Genomic DNA, 23,847 nt, shown 5'->3' with positions numbered 1-23,847 from the left:
AGGGAGAATATGCCTTGCCCTTCAATAGCTCATTGAGGCAGCAAGGCCCAGCTTGTTTATCATTCAGCTGCTTCCATCTACGATAAAAAGTAGAGAACTCAATTTTTAACACTAAACTTGGTTTCAACGCTTTCCATAAAATCACTGAATGTTGCAGCACAGGAGCAGGCCTTTCGCCCTCATGTTCTTTGATGACGTAACAGAGATGGTTGATGAGGATAGTGCAGTTGATGTTGTGTATATGGACTTTCAAAAGGCATTTGATAAAGTACCACATAATAGACTTGTTAGCAAAATTAAAGCCATGGGATTACAGGGATAGTGGCACTGTGGATATTAAATTGGCTAAGGGACAGAAAGCAGAGAGTAGTGCTGAATGGTTGTTTTTCAGACTGGAGGGAAGTATACAGTGGTGTTCCCCAGGTGTCGGTATTAGGACCACTGCTCTTTTTGATATATATTAATGACCTGGGCTTGGGTATAGAGGCTATAATTTCAAAGTTGCAGATGACAAAATTCGGAAATGTAGTAAACAATATGAATGATAGTAACAGACTTCAGGAGCACATAGACAGACTGGTGAAATGGGTAGACACATGGCAGATAAAATTTAATGCAGAGTAGTGTGAAGAGATGTATTTTGGTGGGAAGAATTGGGGAGAGGCAATATAAACTCAATGGTACAATTTTAAAGGGGGTGCAGGAACAGAGAGACCTGGGGGTGCACACAAATCTTTGAAGGTGGCAGGAAAAGTTGAGAAGGCTGTTCAAAAAATGATAAGGGATCCTGGGCTTTATTAATAGAGGCAGAGTACAAAAGCAAGGAAGTTATGCTAAACCTTTATAAAACACTGGTTAGACTTCAGATGGAGTATTTTGTTCAATTCTGGGCACCGCACTTCAGGAAGGATGTCAAGGCCTTAGAGAGGGCGCAGAAGAGATTTACTAGAATGGTACCAGGGATGAGGGACTTCAGTTATGTGGAGAGACTGGAGAAGTTGGGGTTGTTCTCCTTAGAGCAGAGACGGTTAAGGGGAGATTTTATAAGTATATTAAGGGGTAAGAGGATGACTAGGGAAAAAATAGGGCCCATTAGGGACAAAAATGGCAATCTGTGTGTGGAGCCGGCAGATGTAGGAGGGGTTCTAAATGAATTTTTTGCATCTGTTTTCACTATGGAGAAGGACGATGTAGACATAGAAATACGGCAGGGGGACTGTGATATACTCGAACATATTAACATCGAGCGGGAGGAGGTATTGGCGGTTTTAGCAGGCCTAAAAATGGATAAATCCCCAGGCCCGGACGAAATGTGTCCCAGGCTACTGTGTGAGGCAAAGGAGGAGATTGCGGGGGCTCTGTCACATATATTCAGAACCTCTCTGGCCACATGGGATGTGCCAGACGACTGGAGAACCGCTAATGTAATACCATTATTCAAGAAGGGGAGTAGGGAAAAACCGGGGAACTACAGGCCAGTGAGCCTAACATCAGTGGTAGGAAAATTATTGGAAAAAATTCTGAAGGACAAAATTAGTCTCCACTTGGAGAAGCAAGGATTAATCAGGGATAGTCAACATGGCTTTGTCAAGGGAAGATCATGTCTGACTAATTTGATTGAATTTTTTGAGGGGGTGACTAGGCGTGTGGATGAGGGTAACGCAGTGGATGTGGTATACATGGATTTCAGTAAGGCCTTCGATAAAGTCCCCCACAGGAGACTGGTCAAGAAGGTACGAGCCCATGGAATCCAGGGTGCCTTGGCACTTTGGATACAAAACTGGCTTAGTGGCAGAAGGCAGAGGGTGATGGTCGAAGGTTGTTTTTGTGACTGGAAGCCTGTGGCCAGTGGGGTACCACAGGGATCGGTGCTGGGTCCCTTGCTGTTTGTGGTCTACATTAATGACTTGGATATGAATGTAAAAGGTATGATCAGTAAGTTCGCTGATGATACAAAGATTGGTAGGGTGGTAAATAGCGAGGAGGATAGCCTCAGTCTGCAGGACGATATAGATGGGTTGGTCAGATGGGCGGAACAGTGGCAAATGGAATTTAACCCGGAAAAGTGCGAGGTGATGCACTTTGGAGGGACTAACAAGGCAAGGGAATACACAATGAATGGGAGGACCCTAGGCAAGACAGAGGGTCAGAGGGATCTTGGTGTGCAAGTTCACAGATCCCTGAAGGCGGCGGAACAGGTAGATAAGGTGGTAAAGAAGGCATATGGGATACTTGCCTTTATTAGCCGAGGCATAGAATATAAGAGCAAGGAGGTTATGATGGAGCTGTATAAAACACTGGTTAGGCCACAGCTGGAGTACTGTGTGCAGTTCTGGTCGCCACACTACAGGAAGGATGTGATCGCTTTGGAGAGGGTGCAGAGGAGATTCACCAGGATGTTACCAGGGCTGGAGCGCTTCAGCTATGAAGAGAGACTGGGAAGATTGGGTTTGTTTTCCTTGGAGCAGAGGAGGCTGAGGGGGGACATGATTGAGGTGTACAAAATTATGAGGGGCACAGATAGGATGGATACTAAGGAGCTTTTTCCCTTCGTTGAGGGTTCTATAACAAGGGGACATAGATTCAAGGTAAAAGGCGGGAGGTTTAGAGGGGATTTGAGAAAGAACTTTTTCACCCAGAGGGTGGTTGGAGTCTGGAACTCACTGCCTGAAAGGGTTGTGGAGGCAGGAACCCTCACAACATTCAAGAAGCATTTGGATGAGCACTTGAAATGCCATAGCATACAAGGCTACGGACCAAATGCTGGAATATGGGATTAGAGTAGACAGGGCTGATGGCCGGCGCGGACACGATGGGCCGAAGGGCCTCTATCCGTGCTGTATAACTCTATGACTCTATTTGATCGAGGTGTTCAAAATCACGAATGGTTTTGATAGAGTTAAGAAGAAACTGTTTCCAGTGGCAGACGGGTCGGTAACCAGGGGGCACAGGTTTAAGGTGATCGGCAAAAGAGCCAGGGGCGTCTTGAGGACACATTTTACGCAGCGAGTTGTTATGATCTGGAATGCGCTGCCTGAAAGGGCGGTGGAAGCAGATTCAATCGTAACTTTCAAAAGGGAATTGGATAAATACTTGAAAGGAAAAAATTTGCAGGGATATGGGGAAAGAGCAGGGGAATGGGACTAACTGGATAGCTCTTTCAAAGGCACAGGCACGATGGGCCGAATGGCCTCCTCCTGTGCTGTACCTACTACGATACCATGTGCCAGTGTTATTTTCCACAAGCCACACTCTCCCGCTTGCTCCTCATATCCTTTAAAATTCCTTTTCAAGCTTTCACGTCCTGTCAGGTAATCATGTAACAAGTTCAGTTTCAGGACATAAGAACACAGCTTTCAGATTGGGCGCCCGGGGTGTGTGGGGTGGGGGTGTTGGGGGGGTGGGGGGGTGGGGGGGACTTCTTCTCATCCTGAGATACCCCCGACACTGGCAGTGTTGCTGGCCCTGGGGTGATCTCAGGGAGTCCCCTCAGAATCAGCTGTGTTTGGAGGCAGAGGTGGGGGGGGGGGGGGGTCTGCCACAGCTTTGGGGGGGGGGGGGGCTCTGCCACAGCTTTGGGGGGGGGGGCTCTGCCACAGCTTTGGGGGGGGGGGCTCTGCCACAGCTTTGGGGGGGGGGGGCTCTGCCACAGCTTTGGGGGGGGGGCTCTGCCACAGCTTTGGGGGGGGGGCTCTGCCACAGCTTTGAGGGGGGGGCTCTGCCACAGCTTTGGGGGGGGGGGGGCTCTGCCACAGCTTTGGGGGGGGGGGGCTCTGCCACAGCTTTGGGGGGGGGGGCTCTGCCACAGCTTTGGGGGGGGGGGCTCTGCCACAGCTTTGGGGGGGGGGGCTCTGCCACAGCTTTGGGGGGGGGGGCTCTGCCACAGCTTTGGGGGGGGGGGCTCTGCCACAGCTTTGGGGGGGGGGGCTCTGCCACAGCTTTGGGGGGGGGGGGCTCTGCCACAGCTTTGGGGGGGGGGGCTCTGCCACAGCTTTGGGGGGGGGGGCTCTGCCACAGCTTTGGGGGGGGGGGCTCTGCCACAGCTTTGGGGGGGGGGGCTCTGCCACAGCTTTGGGGGGGGGGGCTCTGCCACAGCTTTGGGGGGGGGGGCTCTGCCACAGCTTTGGGGGGGGGGGCTCTGCCACAGCTTTGGGGGGGGGGGCTCTGCCACAGCTTTGGGGGGGGGGGCTCTGCCACAGCTTTGGGGGGGGGGCTCTGCCACAGCTTTGGGGGGGGGGCTCTGCCACAGCTTTGGGGGGGGGGGGCTCTGCCACAGCTTTGGGGGGGGGGGGCTCTGCCACAGCTTTGGGGGGGGGGGCTCTGCCACAGCTTTGGGGGGGGGGCTCTGCCACAGCTTTGGGGGGGGGGGCTCTGCCACAGCTTTGGGGGGGGGGCTCTGCCACAGCTTTGGGGGGGGGCTCTGCCACAGCTTTGGGGGGGGGGCTCTGCCACCTCAGAACTATCAGCAAAAAGTAGTTTTTCAAAAATGAGCTGCCATCTTCTGGGGCCTGTGCAGTGATGCCTGGAGAGCAGGAGCACAGGTCAGTGATGATGCACTTTTCTCGTCCCTCAACCAACCTTTGAACACTGGGGCCTAACAGGTGGTCCCTGTAACCAGCTTTGAATCGGGACTAATGGCAGGAAACGTCCCCAGTCAGAGGTAGACTTCACAGTTTGATCTCAGGCCACAAAGTTCACGTTCCAGGAAAGGGGGGAGGGGATAAAAAGCAGAGATGGCGATACAGCGGAACACACGCTGAAGCACATTTCTGGTCCCATCCATCGCAGAGCCACCGGAAAACCAGCAGGAATAGGATGGGAAAGCCTAAGTGAGGAAGTCCATTCAGCCATCAAGTCAACTTCATCCAGAATCTTTTTATTCATTCTCTGATATAGCGGCACTAGCAAGGTCAGCATATATTGTGCACCCCTAATTTCCCTGTGGAGGCATTGTTGGGCCTTCTAGGCCACTTTAGAGGGCGATTAAGAACCAACCGCACTGGTGTGGGACTGGAGTCATAGGAACATGGGATGAGGAGGGGAGGCCATTCAGCCTCTCGAGCCTGTTCTGCCATTCAATTGGATCGTGGCTTATCTGAATCTTAACTCCACTTACCCGCCTTGGTTCCATAATCCTTAATATCCTTGCCTAACAAAAATTCTGTATCTAACCCATGCTGTACCTGCCCTGGGAGCGTTTGATGGGACAGCGTAGAGGGAGCTTTACTGCTTTACTTTGAGTTGTATCTTAACTCCATCTACATGCCTTGGTTGTCTAACCCTTAATACCCATGCCTAGCATATAGCTCCTTATAGGCCAGACCGGGTAAGGACAGCAGGTTTCCATAGTGAACCAGTTGGGTTTTTACGGTAATCCGACAGCTTGAAGGTCACTTTTACTAATAGATGAAATACAAGGAACTTTCAAAATTCTTAGTAAAATAGGGCACTTGCTATACTTTTTAAACTGGCAAATGTCAATCAAGCAGATGCTAACTTCATTATCAGGCCAACTTGTAGATTAAACCGTGCAGCTCACTGCACCACAACTTACCTTCTCCTCTGTGTTTACATACTTATTAAACCTCTTGAAGGCATCAATGTTGAATTTCATCAGCTCACCCAAGAGGTCAAAATAACTCTGCAACACATCCCTTGACTTGCACTCGCTGTCGATAATGCAGAACAGAATGTGCTACAAAAAAAAATACAAGAGTTCAACTTGTTTTGAAGATGTACATCCCTCCGATGCCCGATAGTAATCTGGTGTTGGAGTTCGCACTGCTGTGCCAATTCTCTCTGCATTCTACATGTTCATCCACAACTTTGCAAACAGCTTTTTTATCTCAACAAAGTTTATTTCTGATATTTCCCAACTTTATTTTGTATTCTACAAAGTTCATTTACATTTTTAAAAAAAAATCTATTCTGGTTAGACACTGCCCTTTCACCTCTGGGACACGGGACAAATCAGCTGAAGTTGATGTGATGAAGGTCTCCTCCCATTTTGCTCACTCTAAGGGCCCGTCTCATGTGAAGTGAGGATGGTGCAGTTTCAATCCTGTTCCTCGCAGGGCTGGGCTCAAGCACACAACATATTGCACAGCTCAGCAACCTTACTTCTGTGGCCACAAGGATGTCTAGTGCAAACAGTGGGAACATAATACTGGCTACGGGCAGTACTGTGTTTGGGATTAAGGTACGTTGTTGAAGCAGGGGGAGAGTGAGCTTTACTTTGCATCTAACTGTGCTATATTCGACCCATGAGTGCTCGACATTGGCAATACCTGCCAAAGTTGGAAAAATATTCTATTCCCCTGCATTAACATATGAACATACGAATTAAGAGCAGGAGTAGGCCATTCGGCCCCTTGAGCCTGCTCTTCCATTTTTGATAAGATCATGGCTGATCTGATTGTGACCTCAACACTACTTTCCCGTCTACCTACTATAACCTTTGACTCCCTTGTTAATCAGGAATCTATCTAACTCAGCCTTAAAAATATTCGTAAACAATTTTACAACACCAAGTTATAGTCCAGCAATTTTATTTTAAATTCACAAGCTTTCGGAGGCTACCTCCTTCGTCAGGTGAACGAAGGAGGTAGCCTCCGAAAGCTTGTGAATTTAAAATAAAATTGCTGGACTATAACTTGGTGTTGTAAAATTGTTTACAATTGTCAACCCCAGACCATCACCGGCATCTCCACATCATTAAAAATATTCAGTGACCCTGCCTCCACCGCTCTCTGGGGAAGGGAGTTCCACAGACTCACGGCCCTCAGAGAAAAAATTTCTCCTCATCTCCGTCTTAAATGGGAGACCCCTTATTTTTAAACTGTGGCCCCTAGTTCTAGTCTCTCCACAAGGGGAAACATCCCCTCAGCATCTACCCCTTCAAGTCCCCTCAGGATATTATATGTTTCAATAAGATCACCTCTCATTCTTCTAAACTCCAGTATATACAGGCCCAACTTTTCCAATCTTTCCTCATAAGATAACCCCCTCATCCCAGGAATCAGTCGAGTGAACCTTCTCTGAACTGCCTCCAAAGCAATTATGTCCTTTCTTAAATAGAGACCAAAACTGCACACAGTATTCTAGATGTGGTCTCACCAATGCCCTGAACAACTGTAGCAAAACATCTCTACTTTTATATTCCAGTCCCCTTGCAATAAATGACAACATTCCATTTGCCTTCCTAATCACTTGCTGTATCTACATTCTAACTTTTTGTGATTCGTGTACTACGACACCCAGATCCCTCTGTACCTGAGTTCTGCAATCTCTCTCCATTTAAATAATATACTGCTTTTCTATTCCTCCTGCCAAAATGGACAAGTTCACATTTTCCCACAATATACTCCATCTGCCAAATTTTTGCCCACTCACTGAACCTATCTATATCCCTTTGCAGACTCCTTATGTCCTCGTCACAACTTACTTTCCTACCTACCTTTGTGTCATCAGCAAATTTAGCAGCCATGCATTCGGTCCCTTCATCCAAGTCATTGATATAGATTGTAAATAGTTGAGGCCCAAGCACTGATCCCTGTGGCACTCCACTCGTTACATCTTGCCAACCTGAAAATGACCCATTTATGCCTTCTCTCTGTTTCCTGTTAGCTAACCAATCCTTTATCCATGCTAATATGTTACGCCCTACACCAGGGGCTCTTGTTTTGTGTAGTAGCCTTTGATGTGGTACCTTGTTAAAAGCCTTCTGGAAATCCAAGTACACCACATCCACAGGATCCCCTTTATCCATGTTGCTTGTTACTTCCTCAAAGAACTCTAATAAATTAGTCAAACACGATTTCCCTTTCACAAAGCCGTGTTGACTCTGCCTGATTGCATTGAGATTTTCTAAGTGCCCTGCTATAACCTCCTTAATAATAGATTCTAGCAATTTCCCTATGACAGATGTTAAGCTAACTGGCCTGTAGTTTCCTGCTTTTTGTCTCCCTCCTTTCTTGAATAGAGGAGTTACATTCACTATTTTCCATTCTGATGGGACCCTTCCAGAATCTAGGGAATTTTGGAAAATTAATACCAATGTATCTACTATCTCCGCAGCCACTTCTTTTAAGTCCCGAGGATGAAGTCCGTCAGGACCTGGGGACTTGTCAGCTTTTAGTTCTAATAATTTTTTCAAAACCCTTTCCCTGGTGATTGTAAATGTTTTAAGTTCCTCCCTCCCTTTCACCTCTTGATTCAATTATTTCTGGCATGTTATTTGTATCCTCTACAGTGAAGACGGACGCAAAATATCTGTTCAATTCATCCACCATGTCCTTATTCTCCATTATTAATTTCCCAGACTCTCTCTAGAGGACCAACGCTCACTTTACTTACTCTTTTCCTTCTTAAATACCTGTAGAAACTCTTACTATCTGTTTTTATATTTTTGGCTAGCTTTCTCGCGTACTCTAATTTCTCCCACCTTATTATTCTTTTAGATATTCTTTGCTGTTTTTTATATTCTGACCAATCTTCTGATTTGCCACTAATTTTTGCGGAATTGTATGCTTTCTCTTTCAATTTGATACTATCTTTAACTTCCTTAGTTGGCCACGGATTGCTCGTCCTTCCCCTAGAGTCTTTCTTTCTCACTGGAATGTATCTTTGCTGAGTGTTATGAAATATCTCATTAAATGTCTGCCACTGCATCTCTACTGACCTATCCTTTAACCTAAGCTCCCAGTTCACTTTAGCTAGCCCTGTCTTCACGCCCTCATAATTGCCATTATTTAAGTTTAAAGCAATAGTCTTAGGCTTCTCTCCCTCAAACTGAATGCGAAATTCAATCATATTGTGATCACTGCTACCTAGAGGCTCCTTTGCAATGAGGTCATTAATTAATAGCCTGCTCTCTGGTTGGCTCTAGAACGTGCTGCTCTAACTAACATCCTCAAAATTCAGCAAAATAAATGTACAATTATAAATCTTTCTCCTTCTGCCCCTACCATTCGCTGCTGATGTTTCTCCCCCCTCAAGGAGGGCAGCAGACATTTCCACAACCACGAAGAAAGCTGCATGGCCATCAGTTGACAGTAGACATGCTTCTGCAGGACAGCAGCGAGGTCTTCAGTCTCCATTTCCCATGCTCCACCCACTCCCGCCTGGCCCAGAACCTACTTCCAGTCATACTCCATGCAGGAATGGACCATATGTAGAATTAAAGTGTCACATCTTGCAAGCAATCTGAAACATGTAGGAAATTCTTTTCCTCCCTCCACAAATAGCTGGCTAACTTGACCATTTACACAATGTTTCTTAGATTAAACATTGCCTTACCTCCAACAGGCCACGTTTCAAAAGGAACATTTGGTCAGCATAAGAAGTCACTCCTCGTAAAAAACTCTCAACTGCTCTTGCCTGCCAGAATCTGCCAGGAATGGGAGATAAAGAAATACATAGGTAAGTTCTTTCTCGCTCTTTTCTCACCAATTATCTCCCTCCCCCTACTTGAAAGTTGATTACCCACTGGCAATGGTTCCACAGACACTGCATGCTGTGCCAGTACTGGCTCACGTAGCCATTATATTTTTATTATTCATTCAGGGGATGGGGTGACAGTGCATTGTCACAAGCGCATGGATTGGGAGCAGCTGTGGTGCTCTGCGATTAATTAAGCTGCATACGTATGCAGAGCACCACAGCTACTCCCGATCCATGCACTTGTACCAATGTACTGTCAACCCAGCTGAAATAAGCTAACTCAGCAAGACGAGGATCGAGCCCATGACTTTTACGGTCTGCATGTCTCAAGTACTCATTGCGTAAACTCACAGCCACTGAAGGAGCTGCAGATAGGTAGTTCTATGAAGGTTAAAATTGAATGCACAGTCAACAACAAACACAGAATGCAGCTGTGATTCTCCAATCCAAACCAGTCCTTAACCACATGGTTAGCAAGAACTAAACTTAGAGATTGGTACTTCAAATACTACTTGTGTATTAGCACTTCATAGCAATTTAAAGGATCTGTGTTTAATCACACTTTTAATTTTTTTTAAGTTTCAAAGAGAGGAGCTAAAAGGCACATAGAATCCCTGCACATTTGTCCCTAGCAGTGGAATCACAATGGTGTTAATTCCACTTTCTGATCGAATGTACAGGAAACCTACCTGAATGAGGATTCTGCAGGCTCTTTCTTCATCACCTGTAATAACCTCGTCAGAAGCCCTTTCTTCCCATCACAGATCAAACTTCTAAGAAAACAGAAATATTAATCTGAAAAGGGGTTTGTGAAACTGTGGAGCGTATCCCAGAATAATGTACTATCCATATTCAGTGCCGACTAATAGCTCATTTCTAAGTAAATTTTGATCTTTGAGGTTAAATACAGGTTTCCCACAGTCAGGAGTGGAAAGATTTGGAGTAAAGTCCCATTCCTGTACCTCAACAAGCCTTAATTCCAGTTCAGGAGAGTATCTAAATCTACAATTAACACTTCCATTCACGACATGATGATTCTTGTGGCCAGAATGCCAAAAAAGAGCAAGTTTAATAAGAAGAGCTGGACATACGTCAAAATGTGTGAGACACAGGATACAAGCCAGGGGTGTGGTGTCTATTTTTGTGGGTCACTTAGTAACTCATCATGTAGCTCACAGGTGGATATAGAGATTTATACAACTACCATCACCAACCCTCCCTCCAATCCCAATCATAGAATACTCCATGGGTTTCACATCTTTTTGATGCTTAGGAACATAGGAACAGGTGGAGGCCATTTAGCCCCTCGAGTCTGTTCCGCCATTCAATGAGATCATGGCTGATCTGTGACCTAACTCCATAAACCCGCCTTAGCCCCATATGCATACACTGTAAGCAGTGTAGATGAAAACATAAAATTACAAAGCGATATTGATAGATTAGGTGAATGGGCAAAACTGCCAAATGGAATTCAATGTAGACAAATGTGAGGTCATCCACTTTGGATCAAAAAAGGATAGAACAGGGTACTTTCTAAATGGTAAAAAGTTAAAAACAGTGGATGTCCAAAGGGACCTAGGGGTTCAGGTACATAGATCATTGAAGTGTCATGAACAGGTACAGAAAATAATCAGTAAGGCTAATGGAATGCTGGCCTTTATATCTAGAGGACTAGAGTACAAGAGGGCAGAAGTTATGCTGCAGCTATACAAAACCCTGGTTAGGCCGCACCTGGAGTATTGTGAGCAGTTCTGGGCACCGCACCTTCGGAAGGACATATGGCCTTGGAGGGAGTGCAGCGTAGGTTTACTAGAATGATACCCGGACTTCAAGGGTTAAGTTACGAGGAGAGATTACACAAATTGGGGATGTATTCTCTAGAGTTTAGAAGGTTAAGGGGTGATCTGATCAAAGTTTATAAGATATTATGGGGAATGGATAGGGTGGATAGAGAGAAACTATTTCCACTGGTTGGGGATTTTAGGAGTAGGGGGCACAGTCCAAAAATTAGAGAGCCAGACCTTTCAGGAGTGAGATTAGAAAACACTTCTACACATAAAGGGCGGTAGAAGTTTGGAACTCTCTTCCGCAAACAGCAATTGATGCTAGTTCAATTGCTAATTTTAAATCTGAGATAGATAGCTTTTTGGCAACTAAAGATATTAAGGGATATGGGCCAAAGGCAGGTATATGGAGTTAGATCACAGATCAGCCATGATCTTATCAAATGGCGGAGTGGGCTCGAGAGGCTGAATGGCCTACTCCTGTTCCTATGTTCCCATCCCTTAATACCTTGGGTTAACAAATATCTATCAATCTCAGATTTAAAATTAACAACTGAGCTAGCATCAACTGCCGTTTGCAGAAGTGAGTTTCAAACTTCAACCACCCTTTGCGTGTAGAAGTGTTTCCTAACTCCACTCCTGAAAGTCCTGGCTCTAATTTTTAGGCTATGTCCCCTAGTCCTAGACTCCCCAGTCAGCAGAAACTGTTTCTCTCCATCAAACTTTACCCAGTCTGGCCCATATGTGACTCCAGACACAGCAATGTGGTTGATTCTTAATCGCCCTCTGAAATGGCCTAGCAAGCCACTCAGTTGTACAATCTCTCGACAAAAAGTCATAAGAATAAAACCGTACGAACTACCCGGCATCGGACCAATAGGCACCGGACACGACAACGGCAAACCAAGCCCTGTCGACCCTGCAAAGTCCTCCTCACTAACATCTGGGGACTTGTGCCAAAATTGGAAGAGCTGTCCCATAGACTAGTCACGCAACAGCCTGACATAGCCATACTCACAGAATCATACCTTTCAGCCAACGTCCCAGACTCTTCCATCACCATCCCTGGGTATGGCCTGTCCCACCAGCAGGACAGACCCATCAGAGGTGGCGGTACAGTGATATACAGTCAGGAGGGAGTGGCCCTGGGAGTCCTCAACATTGACTCTGGACCCCATGAAATCTTATGGCATCAGGTCAAACATGGACAAGGAAACCTCCTGCTGATTACCACCTACCATCCTCCCTCAGCTGATGAATCAGTCCTTCTCCATGTTGAGCACCACTAGCAGGAAGCACTGAGGGTAGCAAGCGCACAGAATGCACTCTGGGTGGGGGACTTCAAAGTCCATAATCAAGATTGGCTCGGTGGCACCAATACTGACCGAGCTGGCCTGAGTCCTGAAGGACATAGCTGCCAGACTGGGCCTGCGGCAGGAGGTGAGTGAACCAACACGAGGGAAAAACCTACTTGACCTCGTCCTAACCAATCTACCTGTCGCAGATGTATCTGTCCATGACAGCATTGGTAGTAGTGGCCACCGCACAGTCCTCGTGGAGATGAAGTCCCGTCTTCGCACCGAGGACACCATCCAACATGTTGTGTGGCACTACCACTGTGCTAAATGGGATAAATTCATAACAGATCTAGCAGCTCAAAATGGGCATCCATGAGGCGCTGTGGGCCATCAGCGGCAGAAGAATTGTAACCTCATGTCCCGGCATATTCCTCACTCTACCATTATCAACAAGCCAGCGGTTCAACCCTGGTTCAATGAGGAGTGTAGAAGAGCATGCCAGGAGCAGCACCAGGCGTATCTAAAAATGAGGTGCCAACCTGGTGATGCTACAACTTAGGACTACATGCATGCTAAACAGCGGAAGTAACCTGCTATAGACAGAGCTACGCGTTTCCACAACCAATGGATCAGATCAAAGCTCTGCAGTCCTGCCACATCCAGTCGTGAATGGTGGTGGACAATTAAACAACTAACAGGAGGTGGAGGCTCTGTAAACATCCCCATCCTCAATGATGGCGGAGTCTAGCACGGGAGTGCAAAAGACAAGGCTGAAGCATTTACAACCATCTTCAGCCAGAAGTGCCGAGTGGATGATCCATCTCGGCCTCCTCCCGATATCCCCACCATCACAGAAGCCAGACTTCAGCCAATTTGATTCACTCCACGTGATATCAAGAAAAGGCTGAGTGCACTGGATACCGCAAAGGCTATGGGCCCGACAACATCCCGGCTGTAGTGCTGAAGACTTGTGCTCCAGAACTGCTGCTCCTCTAGCCAAGCTGTTCCAGTACAGCTACAACACTGGCATCTTCCCGACAATGTGGAAAATTGCCCAGGTATGTCCTCTCCACAAAAAGCAGGACAAATCCAATCCGGCCAATTACCGTCCTATCAGTCTACTCTCAATCATCAGCAAAGTGATGGAAGGTGTTGTCGACAGTGCTATCGAGCGGCACTTACTCACCAATAACCTGCTCACAGATGCTCAGTTTCGGTTCCGCCAGGACCACTCAGCTCCAGACCTCATTACAGCCTTGGTCCAAACATGGACAAAAGAGCTGAATTCCAGAGGTGAGGAAAGAGTGACTGCCCTTGACATCAAGGCAGCATTTGACCGAGTGTGGCACCAAGGAGCCCTAGTAAAACTGAAGTCAATGGGAATCAGGGGGAAAACTCTCCAGTGGCTGGAGTCATACCTAGCACAAAGGAAGATGGTAGTGGTTGTTGGAGGCCAATCATCTCAGCCCCAGGACATTGCTGCAGGAGTTCCTCAGGGCAGTGTCCATTGCCAAATCCCCCACCATCAACATCTTGGGGGTCACCATTGACCAGAAACTTAACAGCATTGACCAGCCACATAAATACTGTTGCTACAAGAGCAGGTCAGAGGCTGGATATTCTGTGGCGAGTGACTCACCTCCCGACTCCCCAAAGCCTCTCCACCATCTACAAGGCACAAGTCAGGAGTGTGATGGAGTACTCTCCACTTGCCTGGATGAGTGCAGCTCCAACAACACTCAAGAAGCTTGACACCACCCAGGACAAAGCAGCCCGCTTGATTGGCAGCCCATCCACCACCCTAAACATTCACTCCCTTCACCACCGGCGCACATTGGCTGCAGTGTGTACCATCCACAGGATGCACTGCAGCAACTCGCAGGCTTCTTCGACAGCCCCTCCCAAACCTGTTTGAAGGCGAGTAGTGGGGGTGTGGGGATGGCCTTAGCGAGGTGTTCGTCGTCATCGATGACATGTTGAAGGCTTTCTCCACACGGGCTGCAGAAGTTCAAGGCGGCTCACCACCTTCTCAAGGGCAATTAGGGATGGGCAATAAATGCAGGCTTTGCCAGCGAAGCCCACATCCCATGAATGAATAATAAAAAAAAATTCCCCGTCCACTATTTTAATCACCTCTTCAAAAAATTCAATCAGGTTCGTCAGGCATGACCTACCCTTTATAAAATTCATGCTGGCTCTCTGATCAGCTGAAAATTTTCAAGGTGTTCAGTCACTTTATCCTTAATTATAAACTCTAGTAATTTCCTGACAACAGATGTTAGGCTAACTGGTCTGTAATTCCCTGGTTTCCCTCTCTCACCTTTCTTAAATAGCTGAGTGACATGTGCATTTTTTCAATCTAAAGGAACAGTTCTTGAATTGAGAGAACTTTGGAAGATTATAGTTAGGGCACCTGCAATGTTTTCATCTATTTCCTTGAAAACTCTGGGATGGAAACCATCTGGTCCTGGGGATTTGTCACTCTTTAGTGCCATCATTTTCTTCATTAATTTGCTTATGTTAATTATGGTGAATCCCCGTCCCTGATTCAAAATTAGTTTCCTTGGGGTGTCCGGCATGCTATTCTCTTCCTCTGTTGTAAATACTGACGCCTTTACATTTTTCTCCCCTCCTCCCAGCTTCAGCTGGTATTCCTTTCCTTTACCCAGTTCAAATTGGCATTCCTCCTTCTCCTCAACCCCCGCCCCCCACCAATTGCTGGTAATGTTGTCCTCCCTTCCATTCATAACTTCTCCCATAATGAAGCAACCCATGCCAACCTACAGCAAGACCTAGATAACATCCAGGTCTTTGGACTGACAATTCCAGGTAACATTCATGCCGCATAACTAACAAGTAATGACAACTTGAACAAGAGAAAGCTCATCTCCGCTTGACTTTTAATGGCACCATAATCGCCTAGTCCCTCAAAATCAACATGGTGGTGGGGGGAGACAGAACTGAACCAGCCATACCAACACCATAGCCACCAGAGCAGAGCAGAGGCTGGGTATCTGTGACGAGTGGTACCTCCTGACCCCTCAAAGCTGCTCCCCCATCTACACGGCTCAAATCAGGAGTTTGATGGAATTCTTGCCACTTGCCTGGATGGGTGCAGCCACAATTCTCATGAAACTCGACACTATCCAGGGCAAAGTAGTCTGCTTGATTGATTTTAAACTAAATTGCATTTTCTTTAAAATCTGAGCACACTGTAAACAGCATTGCTCCACAAATTCAGAGTTACGGTAGCATTAAACAAACCGATGACTGTTGGGAGACACTCTATGATGGATGTGTCTTCCTACTTTAATCATTTCAACTGTTAATCTCCACACATACAGCAAGTTAATACTCAGTTTACCTGTCGGTGTTGACTACTGCTTCTACCTCAGGTATGTTGGCTTTGAGTGAGATCGCACTAAGTTCATTCAGCTCCTGGCTGTTCAATAACAGGTACTTATTCCTGAAAACCCAAGAACAACAATTGTCACACGAAAGGAGAAATCTTCAGGAATCAAACCCGATAGAATTTTTATTGTGTAATCTATTACAAAGTGTGACGGGTAATAATGATTGGACATGATGCAAAAGGCCATTAACTCAGAAATCCGTGCTAGTTATGGGGACTGGGTGCTTGAGTGGGTCACACTATTTTTATCCCAAAACGTGGGTTTAATCTTCAGACAAGCCACTGAATAGGTGATAGGAGAAACCAAAAATATTCTGTGTAGGTGCTCTCCTGAGGGCAGAGTAGAGGGAGCTGATAAAATGTAACTGAAAAGGGGGTGGCAATGGGAAAATAAATTTTATATTTACAAGGTAGCTAAGTGTTAAAATCAAATTGAGAGGGGGGGCTTGGACCAAATTCAACTTGGTAGCACCGTTAGCCTTAAAAGAACATGCAAGGATTTTTTAAAAATCTGCATGCAAGCACTGTTTTTGATCCCCTTATAAATTTTGAAAATGTCCTTGATTATGAAAATCCTACACCTTACAAGCAATGGGCTTTCACACAAGCCTCGTGTTACTGTGACCTTGTGAAACAATCCTATTACTAATGAAATCACAATCAATTCTAAAGGCCGATGCACTTGATGCATTTTCCAATGGCAAATCGCGGTGGGCTCTGCTGGTACACTTAGGTGATTAGAGAATAGAAACTGGAGCTAATCATCTTCTTCTTCTCATGACTTTTAGCAGCTTTCGATTTTCAAAGCTATGAGATTTTTGGAAGTTTAGAGAGTGCAGTGACCCCCTGAAAGTGGTTTAGGTGCCACTACACACAGACGGTGATGCTGGAAATGCATGTTTCTAAATACTCACTCATGGTGATCACTGAAGCTCTGAAGCAACCTCAGGAATTGGATTTTCAGAGAAATCTCCTGTGGAGGAATGGCAAAAGTTTTAGGTAAAGAGCTGTTTGAAACAAGAGCACTTTAAGAATGCAGGGGTTTTAGTAATTGCACAACTAGGTCCGAGTCCTAAAGATATGCTGCGGTGTGACCAGTAGTGCAGCAGACAGTCACTAAGAATAGCTCATGCCCTCGTAACAGGGCACAAGCGCTATAACGTGTAGGAACACCAATGGTTTTGTCAGATTGCAAAATATTTCTGCAAACCAAACTAGTGAAATTTTCAATCGGTTGAAAGTTTTCATTCGTAAAGCATTTGCAGCAAATTTGCTAGAATCATAGAATGGTTACAGCATAGAAGGAGGCCATTCGGCCCAACGAGCCCATGCCGGCACTTTGTAAGAGCAATGCAGTTAGTCCCATTCCCCCGCTCTTTCCCCGTGGTCCTGCAAACTTTTTTCCTTCAAGTATTTATCTAATTCTTTTTTGAAAGCCACGATTGAATCTGCTTCCACCACCCTTTTAGGCAGCGCATTCCAGATCTTAACTACTCACTGCATAAAAAAGTTTTTCCTCACATTGTCTTTCGTTCTTTTGCCCATCACTTTAAATCTGCCTCCTCTGGTTCTCGACCCTTCCGCCAATGGGAATAGTTTCTCTTTACTCACTTTATCTAAACCCTTCATGATTTTGAACACTTCGGTCAAATTTCCTCTTAACCTTCTCTGCTCTAAGGAGAATAATCCCAGCTTCTCCAGTCTAACCACGTAAGTTCAGTGGTGAGTGTCTGGAACGAGCAGCCTGAGGCAGTAGTAGAGGCGGGTACAATTTTGTCTTTTAAAAAGCATTTGGACAGTTACATGGGTAAGATGGGTATAGAGGGATATGGGCCAAGTGCAGGCAATTGGGACTAGCTTAGTGGTATAAACTGGGCAACATGGACATGTTGGGCCGAAGGGCCTGTTTCCATGTTGTAAACTTCTATGATTCTAGATGTACAAATATATAATCTATTTAAACAGTGCAAATCCTAGCTAAATCCCAATTGCAATAAGAAAAATTGACCTCACTATGATCAGCATAGTAGAGCACGAGTCCAAAGCTCCTACTGACTGTTCTTACCACAGATGCTGTGTTTCCAACTTTCTCTGTTTTGGAGTCTATGCTATTCGAGATATACTGAACCAGCTGTTGGAACACAGCTCTGAGGTAAATGGCAGGGAACAGTAACTTCTTGTTTTCAAAGTAATGACTGATAAAAAAAGAGAGATTCCTGGCACTGGAACACAAGACTGTTTTGTTCTTGAATTTATTTTCATGAAGCTGCAAGAGAAAGACTCTTTGCCTGAACATCCCCTGAACAAAAAAGCATTACTCTGGATCTCACCAACCAATAATGGGAACTGTGATGCTGCAGGAGTCTGTGGAGTTTTAAGGTAGCATAACCACTGCAACAGGAAATCATCTAAGGTACCCTAGTGTGAGGGTTTCAGTGTCTGCACCTCGAGTCTCACTATTGTGCATTTACCTCCTTACATGCAATTTATTCATCTGAGAGTTTTGTAGATTTCCAATGAAAGAGCTCCTAAAATTAATGTTATTGTAATATGGGCCTGTGTAAACAGGAACATAGGAACAGGAGTAGGCCATTCAGCTCCTCGTGCCTGCTCCGCCATTCAATAAGATCATGGCTGATCTTCAACCTCAATTCTACTTTCCCGCCCGATCCCCATATCCCTTGATTCCCTTAAAGTCCAAAAATCTATCGATCTCAGTCTTGAATATACTCAACGGCTGAGCATCCACAACCTTCTGGGGTAGAGAATTCCAAAGATTCACAACCCTCCGGGTGAAGAAATGCCTCCTCATCTTAGTCCTGAATGGCCAACCCCTTATCCTGAGACTATGCCCCCTAGTTCTAGGCTCTCCAGTCAGGCTACACAGCCGCTTAGCATCTGCCTGTCAAGCCCTCTCAGAATCTTATATATGTTTCAACGAGATCACCTCTCATTCTTCTAAACTCCAGAGAATATAAACCCATTCGACTCAATCTCTCCTCAGAGGACAACCCTCTCATCACAGGAATCAATCTAGCGAACCTTCGTTGCACCCCCTCTAAGGCAAGTATATCCTCCCTTAGATAAGGAGATCAAAACTGTACACAGTACTCCAGGTGCGGTCTCAACAAAGCCCTGTACAATTACAGCAAGACTTCCTTACTCTTGTACACCAACCCCACTGCAATAAAGGTCAACATACCATTTGTCTTTCTAATTGCTTGCTGTACCCTGCACGTTAACTTTCTGTGATTCGTGTACAAGGGCACCCAAATCCCTCTGAACACCAACATTTAATAGTTTCTCACCATTTAAATAATATTCTGTTTTTCTATTTTTCCTACCAAAGTGAATAACCTCACATTTCCCCACATTATACTCCATTTGCCACCTTCTTGCCCACTCACTCAACCTGTCAATGTCCCTTTGCAGACTCCTCACAGCTTAATTTCCCACCTAGCTTCGTGTCGTCAGCAAACTTGGATACATTACACTCGGTCCCTTCATCTAAGTCATTAATATAGATTGTAAATTGCTGAGGCCCAAGCATTGATCCCTGTGGCACCCCACTAGTTACAAGCTGCCAACCCGAAAATGACCCGTTTATTCCTACTCTTTGTTTTCTGTCCGGGCAATCTAAATAGACAGAAACAACTACCCGTCCTGGGTCTGTTGGTGCTTGTCCAGGTTAAAAGCATTATTCCTATTCATCAGAATATGGCTTCTGGCTGATCTTTGAACCTACTCCAACCAGGAGACATTGAGTCGAGTCCATGGGTATCGTGGTGATGTGCTCGGAATCAGCAAGCAGTATTGCCTGGTGCACAGCTGGAATCATTGGGCTGGTTGCCACGGAATGCTTTTGTGGACCTACATTGGGCGCTTACTGTGGATGTCTGTGGACCCTACCCCTTCGGCCCTGGGCTGGGCTGGGTTGTCGGAAGTTAAATTCTTGGTCTAGAATGCATCCAGCGCAAGTTAAGTGTCAGACTTCACAGGTGTGACAAATTGTGTCTCAGTTATACTCGATTGGTTGAAATACAAATCATCAAAGAGCAACAAATCACAAGTGAACAGGTATGGAACAAGCAGCATGCAGGTACATAAATAGCAAAAGGATCAGCAGTAAGATTCATCAACAAAACGAGCAAGGGGCAGAAGGAGAAATCAATGAAAATCAATCCATTTTTTTGAAAATCCTTTCAGGAGATAACTTCTTTTGTAGGTAGCCTGATGCTAAAATACTAAAAATAAGGCTAATTCACACCAAAATCATTAAACTTACCCTGTTATCTTTTCTGTGTTTCCAATCTCAGCACAGCACACCCCAGGATCTACCCCTGTGAATTCACTGGTCAGTGATCATTAGGGCAAGTGGTTGTGCATACAACAACCCTACACATCCAGTACATTTCTGGAATTTGTTAACAGAGCACCAACATTTGTCATATTAAAAAATCAGAGGGAGTGAGAATGGCAGTTTTTAAAGTGATGATAAATCAATTCCTGCAACAGCCACGTGTCCCAGCGGTTTCATACTCACTGGACTACAGTCGCAAATTTGGTTCTGGCCATGCAGCACATGATTGGTCGAATGTTTCCTCCATATCAGTTTGTCAAACAGATTATTGAGTCCAGGGATAAGTCGAAATTCTGCCAACATCTTGTGAACCTGGAAGAACCAATGAATAAATCATTTACAAATCACAGAATGGTTACAGCACAGAAGGAGGCCATTCGACCCATCGAGCTTGTGATGGCTCTTTGTAAGAGCAGTCCAGTTTGGTCTATTACCCCGCTCTTTCCCCGTAGCCCTGCAAATTTTTTCCCTTCAAGTATTTATCCAATTTCTTTTTGAAAGCCGCGATTGAATCTGCTTCCACCACCCTTTCAGGCAACGCATTCCAGATCATAACTACTCGCTGCATAAAAAAAGTGTTTCCTCGTGTCGCCTTTGGTTCTTTTGCCAATCACCTTAAATGCTTGTCTCTTGCTCACTGATCCTTCACAGAAAGGGATGGTCTCTGTCAATCCTCACCCAGATCCCATATTTAACATGGAGACTAAGAGGTTTCCAATAAAATATGATTGAATGCTTTCAGTTTCCAATATTTGGAAAGCTGGATTTTACTTGGAGTCTAGATATTAAACAAAGCAAATTAGCATCTTGGCCATGGTTTTTGCTGAGTTAATCTTGATCAATGTGGCAGTGGGTGCCTCAAATGGCCTCAGCATCCTCAGGCTACTAATAGAATCATAGAAAGGTTACAGCACGGAAAGGAGGCCATTTGGCCCATTGAGTCCGTGACAGCTCTCTGCAAGAGCAATCCAGCTAGTCTCACTCCCCCGCCCGCCCCCATAGCCCTGCAAATTTTTTCCCTTCAAGTACTTATCCAGTTCCCTTTTGAAGGCCATGATTGAATCTGCCTCCACCACCCTCTCGGGCAGCGCATTCCAGATCCTAACCACTCGCTGCATAAAAAAGTTTCTCCCCATGTCGTCTTTGGTTCTTTTGCCAATCACCTTAAATCTGTGTCCTCTGGTCCTTGACCCTTCCGCCAATGGGAACAGTTTCTCTCTATCTACTCTGTCTAGACCCTTCATGATTTTGAATACCTCGATCAAATCTTCTCGCAACCGTCTCTGTTCCAAGGAGAACAATCCCTGCTTCTCCAGTCTATCCACGTAACTAAAGTCCCTCATCCCTGGAATCATTCTAGTAAATCTCTTCTGCGACCTCTCTAAGGCAGAGATGTAAGTCCAGAATATTAAAATCCAGCCTAGTTCTTGGGGTTATTAACATCAGCTGCAACAAACTCCAGCTGCCTGAACGAGCAAGGTTCGGTCCTGGGAATCGGACCACTGCCGTCAACGGTGAACTTGCTGGTGCGCCTGCAGGTGGGATGAGCGGGTGAACCCCTTCCCGCACACGGAGCAGGTGAATGGCCTCTCCCCGGTTTGCACTCGCTGATGTGCTAGCAGGTCCGACGAGCGGGTGAACCCCTTCCCGCACACGGAGCAGGTGAACGGCCTCTCTCCGCTGTGAACCCTCTGGTGCTTCAGCAGGTCAGACGAATTGGTGAATCCCTTCCCGCACAGGGAGCAGGCAAACGGCTTCTCTCCCGTGTGAATGCGTCGGTGTATCAGAAGGTTGGACGAGTCCGTGAACCCCTTCCCGCACACGGAGCAGGTGAACTGCCTCTCCCGTGTGGATGCGCTGGTGCGTCAGCAGGTGGGACGACTGAGTGAATCCCTTCCCGCACGCGGAGCAGGTGAACGGCCTCTCCCCGGTGTGGACCCGCTGGTGTCTCAGCAGGTGATACGAATAGGTGAACGCCTTCTCACACACGGTGCAGGTGAACGACCTCTCCCCGGTGTGAACCCGCTGGTGCTTCAGCAAGTGGGCTGACTGAGTGAATCCCTTCCCGCACGCGGAGCAGGTGAACAGCCTCTCCCCGGTGTGAAGGCGTCGATGAGTCTCCAGCTGGAGACACTTATTAAATCCCTTCCCACAGTCCCCGCATTCATACGGTCGCTCCCCGGCGTGGCTGCACTCGTGCCTCACCAGACTGGACGATCCCCGTCCACACACGGAACACATGTGCGGTTTGTCCGGGCTGCGATCGGCGCTCTCTCCTTCCACGTGCAAAGGCCGATGATACTCAGGTACTGACAAATCGAGCGACTCCGTCAGATCTTGAGAAAACAGGCCAGGGGTCCCACTCTTGAGTGCCATCTAGCTACAGGTGCTGAAAAATGCTTGTGTGGCAATGGAGCATGGATAAGATCAGGCTCAGCTGTGGTGTCCCTCATCTTGGTTAAGCCATCAACAAATCATAGAATCTTACAGCACAGGAGGCTGCCATTCAGCCCGTCATGCCCATGCCGATTCTTTGAAAGAGCCGTCCAATTTAGTCCCACTCTCCCACCTTTTTCCCCATAACTCTGCAAATGACTCCTCTTCAAGTGAATGTCCAATTGCCTTTTGAAAGTTCCTATGGAATCTGCTTCCACCGCCCTTCCAGGAAGTGCATTTCAGATCTTAACAACCCTCTGTGTAAAAACGTTTCTCCTCATTTCCCCTCTAGTTCTTTTGCCAATTATGATAAATCTAAGTTTCTCCCTACTTGCTGTATCACAACCCTCCATAATTTTGAATATCTCTATTGGGTCTCCCCTTAACCTTCTCTGCTCTAAGCAGAATCCCAGCTTCTCCAATCTCTCCATATAACTGAAGTCCCTCATCCCTGGTATCATCCTGGTAAACCTCCTCTGCACCCTCTCCAAGGCCTTGACATCCTTCCTAACGTATGGTGCACAGAATTGTACACAATACTCCAGCTGAGGCCTAACCAGTGATTTGCAAAGGTTTAACATGATTACGAACACACGAATTAAGAGTAGGATTAGGCCATTCGGCCCCTCGAGCCTGCTCTGCCATTTAATAAGATCGTGGCTGATCTGATTGTGACCTAAACCCTACTTTCCTGTCTACCTACTATAACCTTTGACTCCCTTGTTAATCAGGAATCTATCTAACTCAGCCTTAAAAATATTCAATGACCCTGCCTCCACCGCTCTCTGGGGAAGGGAGTTCCACAAACTCACGACCCTCAGAGAAAAAATTTCTCCTCATCGCCATCTTAAATGGGAGACCCCTTATTTTTAAACTGTGGCCCCTAGTTCTAGTCTCTCCACAAGGGGAAACATCCTCTCAGCATCTACCCCTTCAAGTCCCCTCAGGATATTATATGTTTCAATAAGATCACCTCTCATTCTTCTAAACTCCAGTGTATACAGGCCCAACTTGTCCAACCTCATCCCCCTCATCCCAGAAACCTTCTCAATCGCCTCTAAAGCAATTATGTCCTTTCTTAAATAAGGAGACCAAAACTGCACACAGTATTCCAGA

General features: G+C 46.2%; 1 protein-coding gene and 1 pseudogene across 1 annotated transcript in view; both read right to left on the bottom strand.

Moving 5' to 3' along the window:
• Positions 1-23,847, bottom strand: part of LOC137335052 (short transient receptor potential channel 4-associated protein-like) — an 81,121-nt gene that overhangs the window by 14,595 nt on the left and 42,679 nt on the right. Inside the window, exons 10-15 of the mRNA XM_068000125.1 lie at positions 20,479-20,607; positions 16,850-16,908; positions 15,888-15,989; positions 10,131-10,214; positions 9,298-9,388; positions 5,555-5,695 (exon numbers count right to left, since the gene is read on the bottom strand). Coding sequence (XP_067856226.1) covers positions 5,555-5,695; positions 9,298-9,388; positions 10,131-10,214; positions 15,888-15,989; positions 16,850-16,908; positions 20,479-20,607 — 606 coding nt within the window. The remainder of the gene's footprint in view (positions 1-5,554; positions 5,696-9,297; positions 9,389-10,130; positions 10,215-15,887; positions 15,990-16,849; positions 16,909-20,478; positions 20,608-23,847) is intronic.
• LOC137335392 (zinc finger protein 436-like) lies at positions 21,788-22,671 on the bottom strand (annotated as a pseudogene).

This window comes from Heptranchias perlo, chromosome 19, assembly GCF_035084215.1.
Source record: "Heptranchias perlo isolate sHepPer1 chromosome 19, sHepPer1.hap1, whole genome shotgun sequence".
Taxonomy (NCBI): domain Eukaryota; kingdom Metazoa; phylum Chordata; class Chondrichthyes; order Hexanchiformes; family Hexanchidae; genus Heptranchias; species Heptranchias perlo.
Note: the sequence above shows the minus strand (reverse complement) of the source record. Positions and strands in the feature narration are given on the sequence as shown.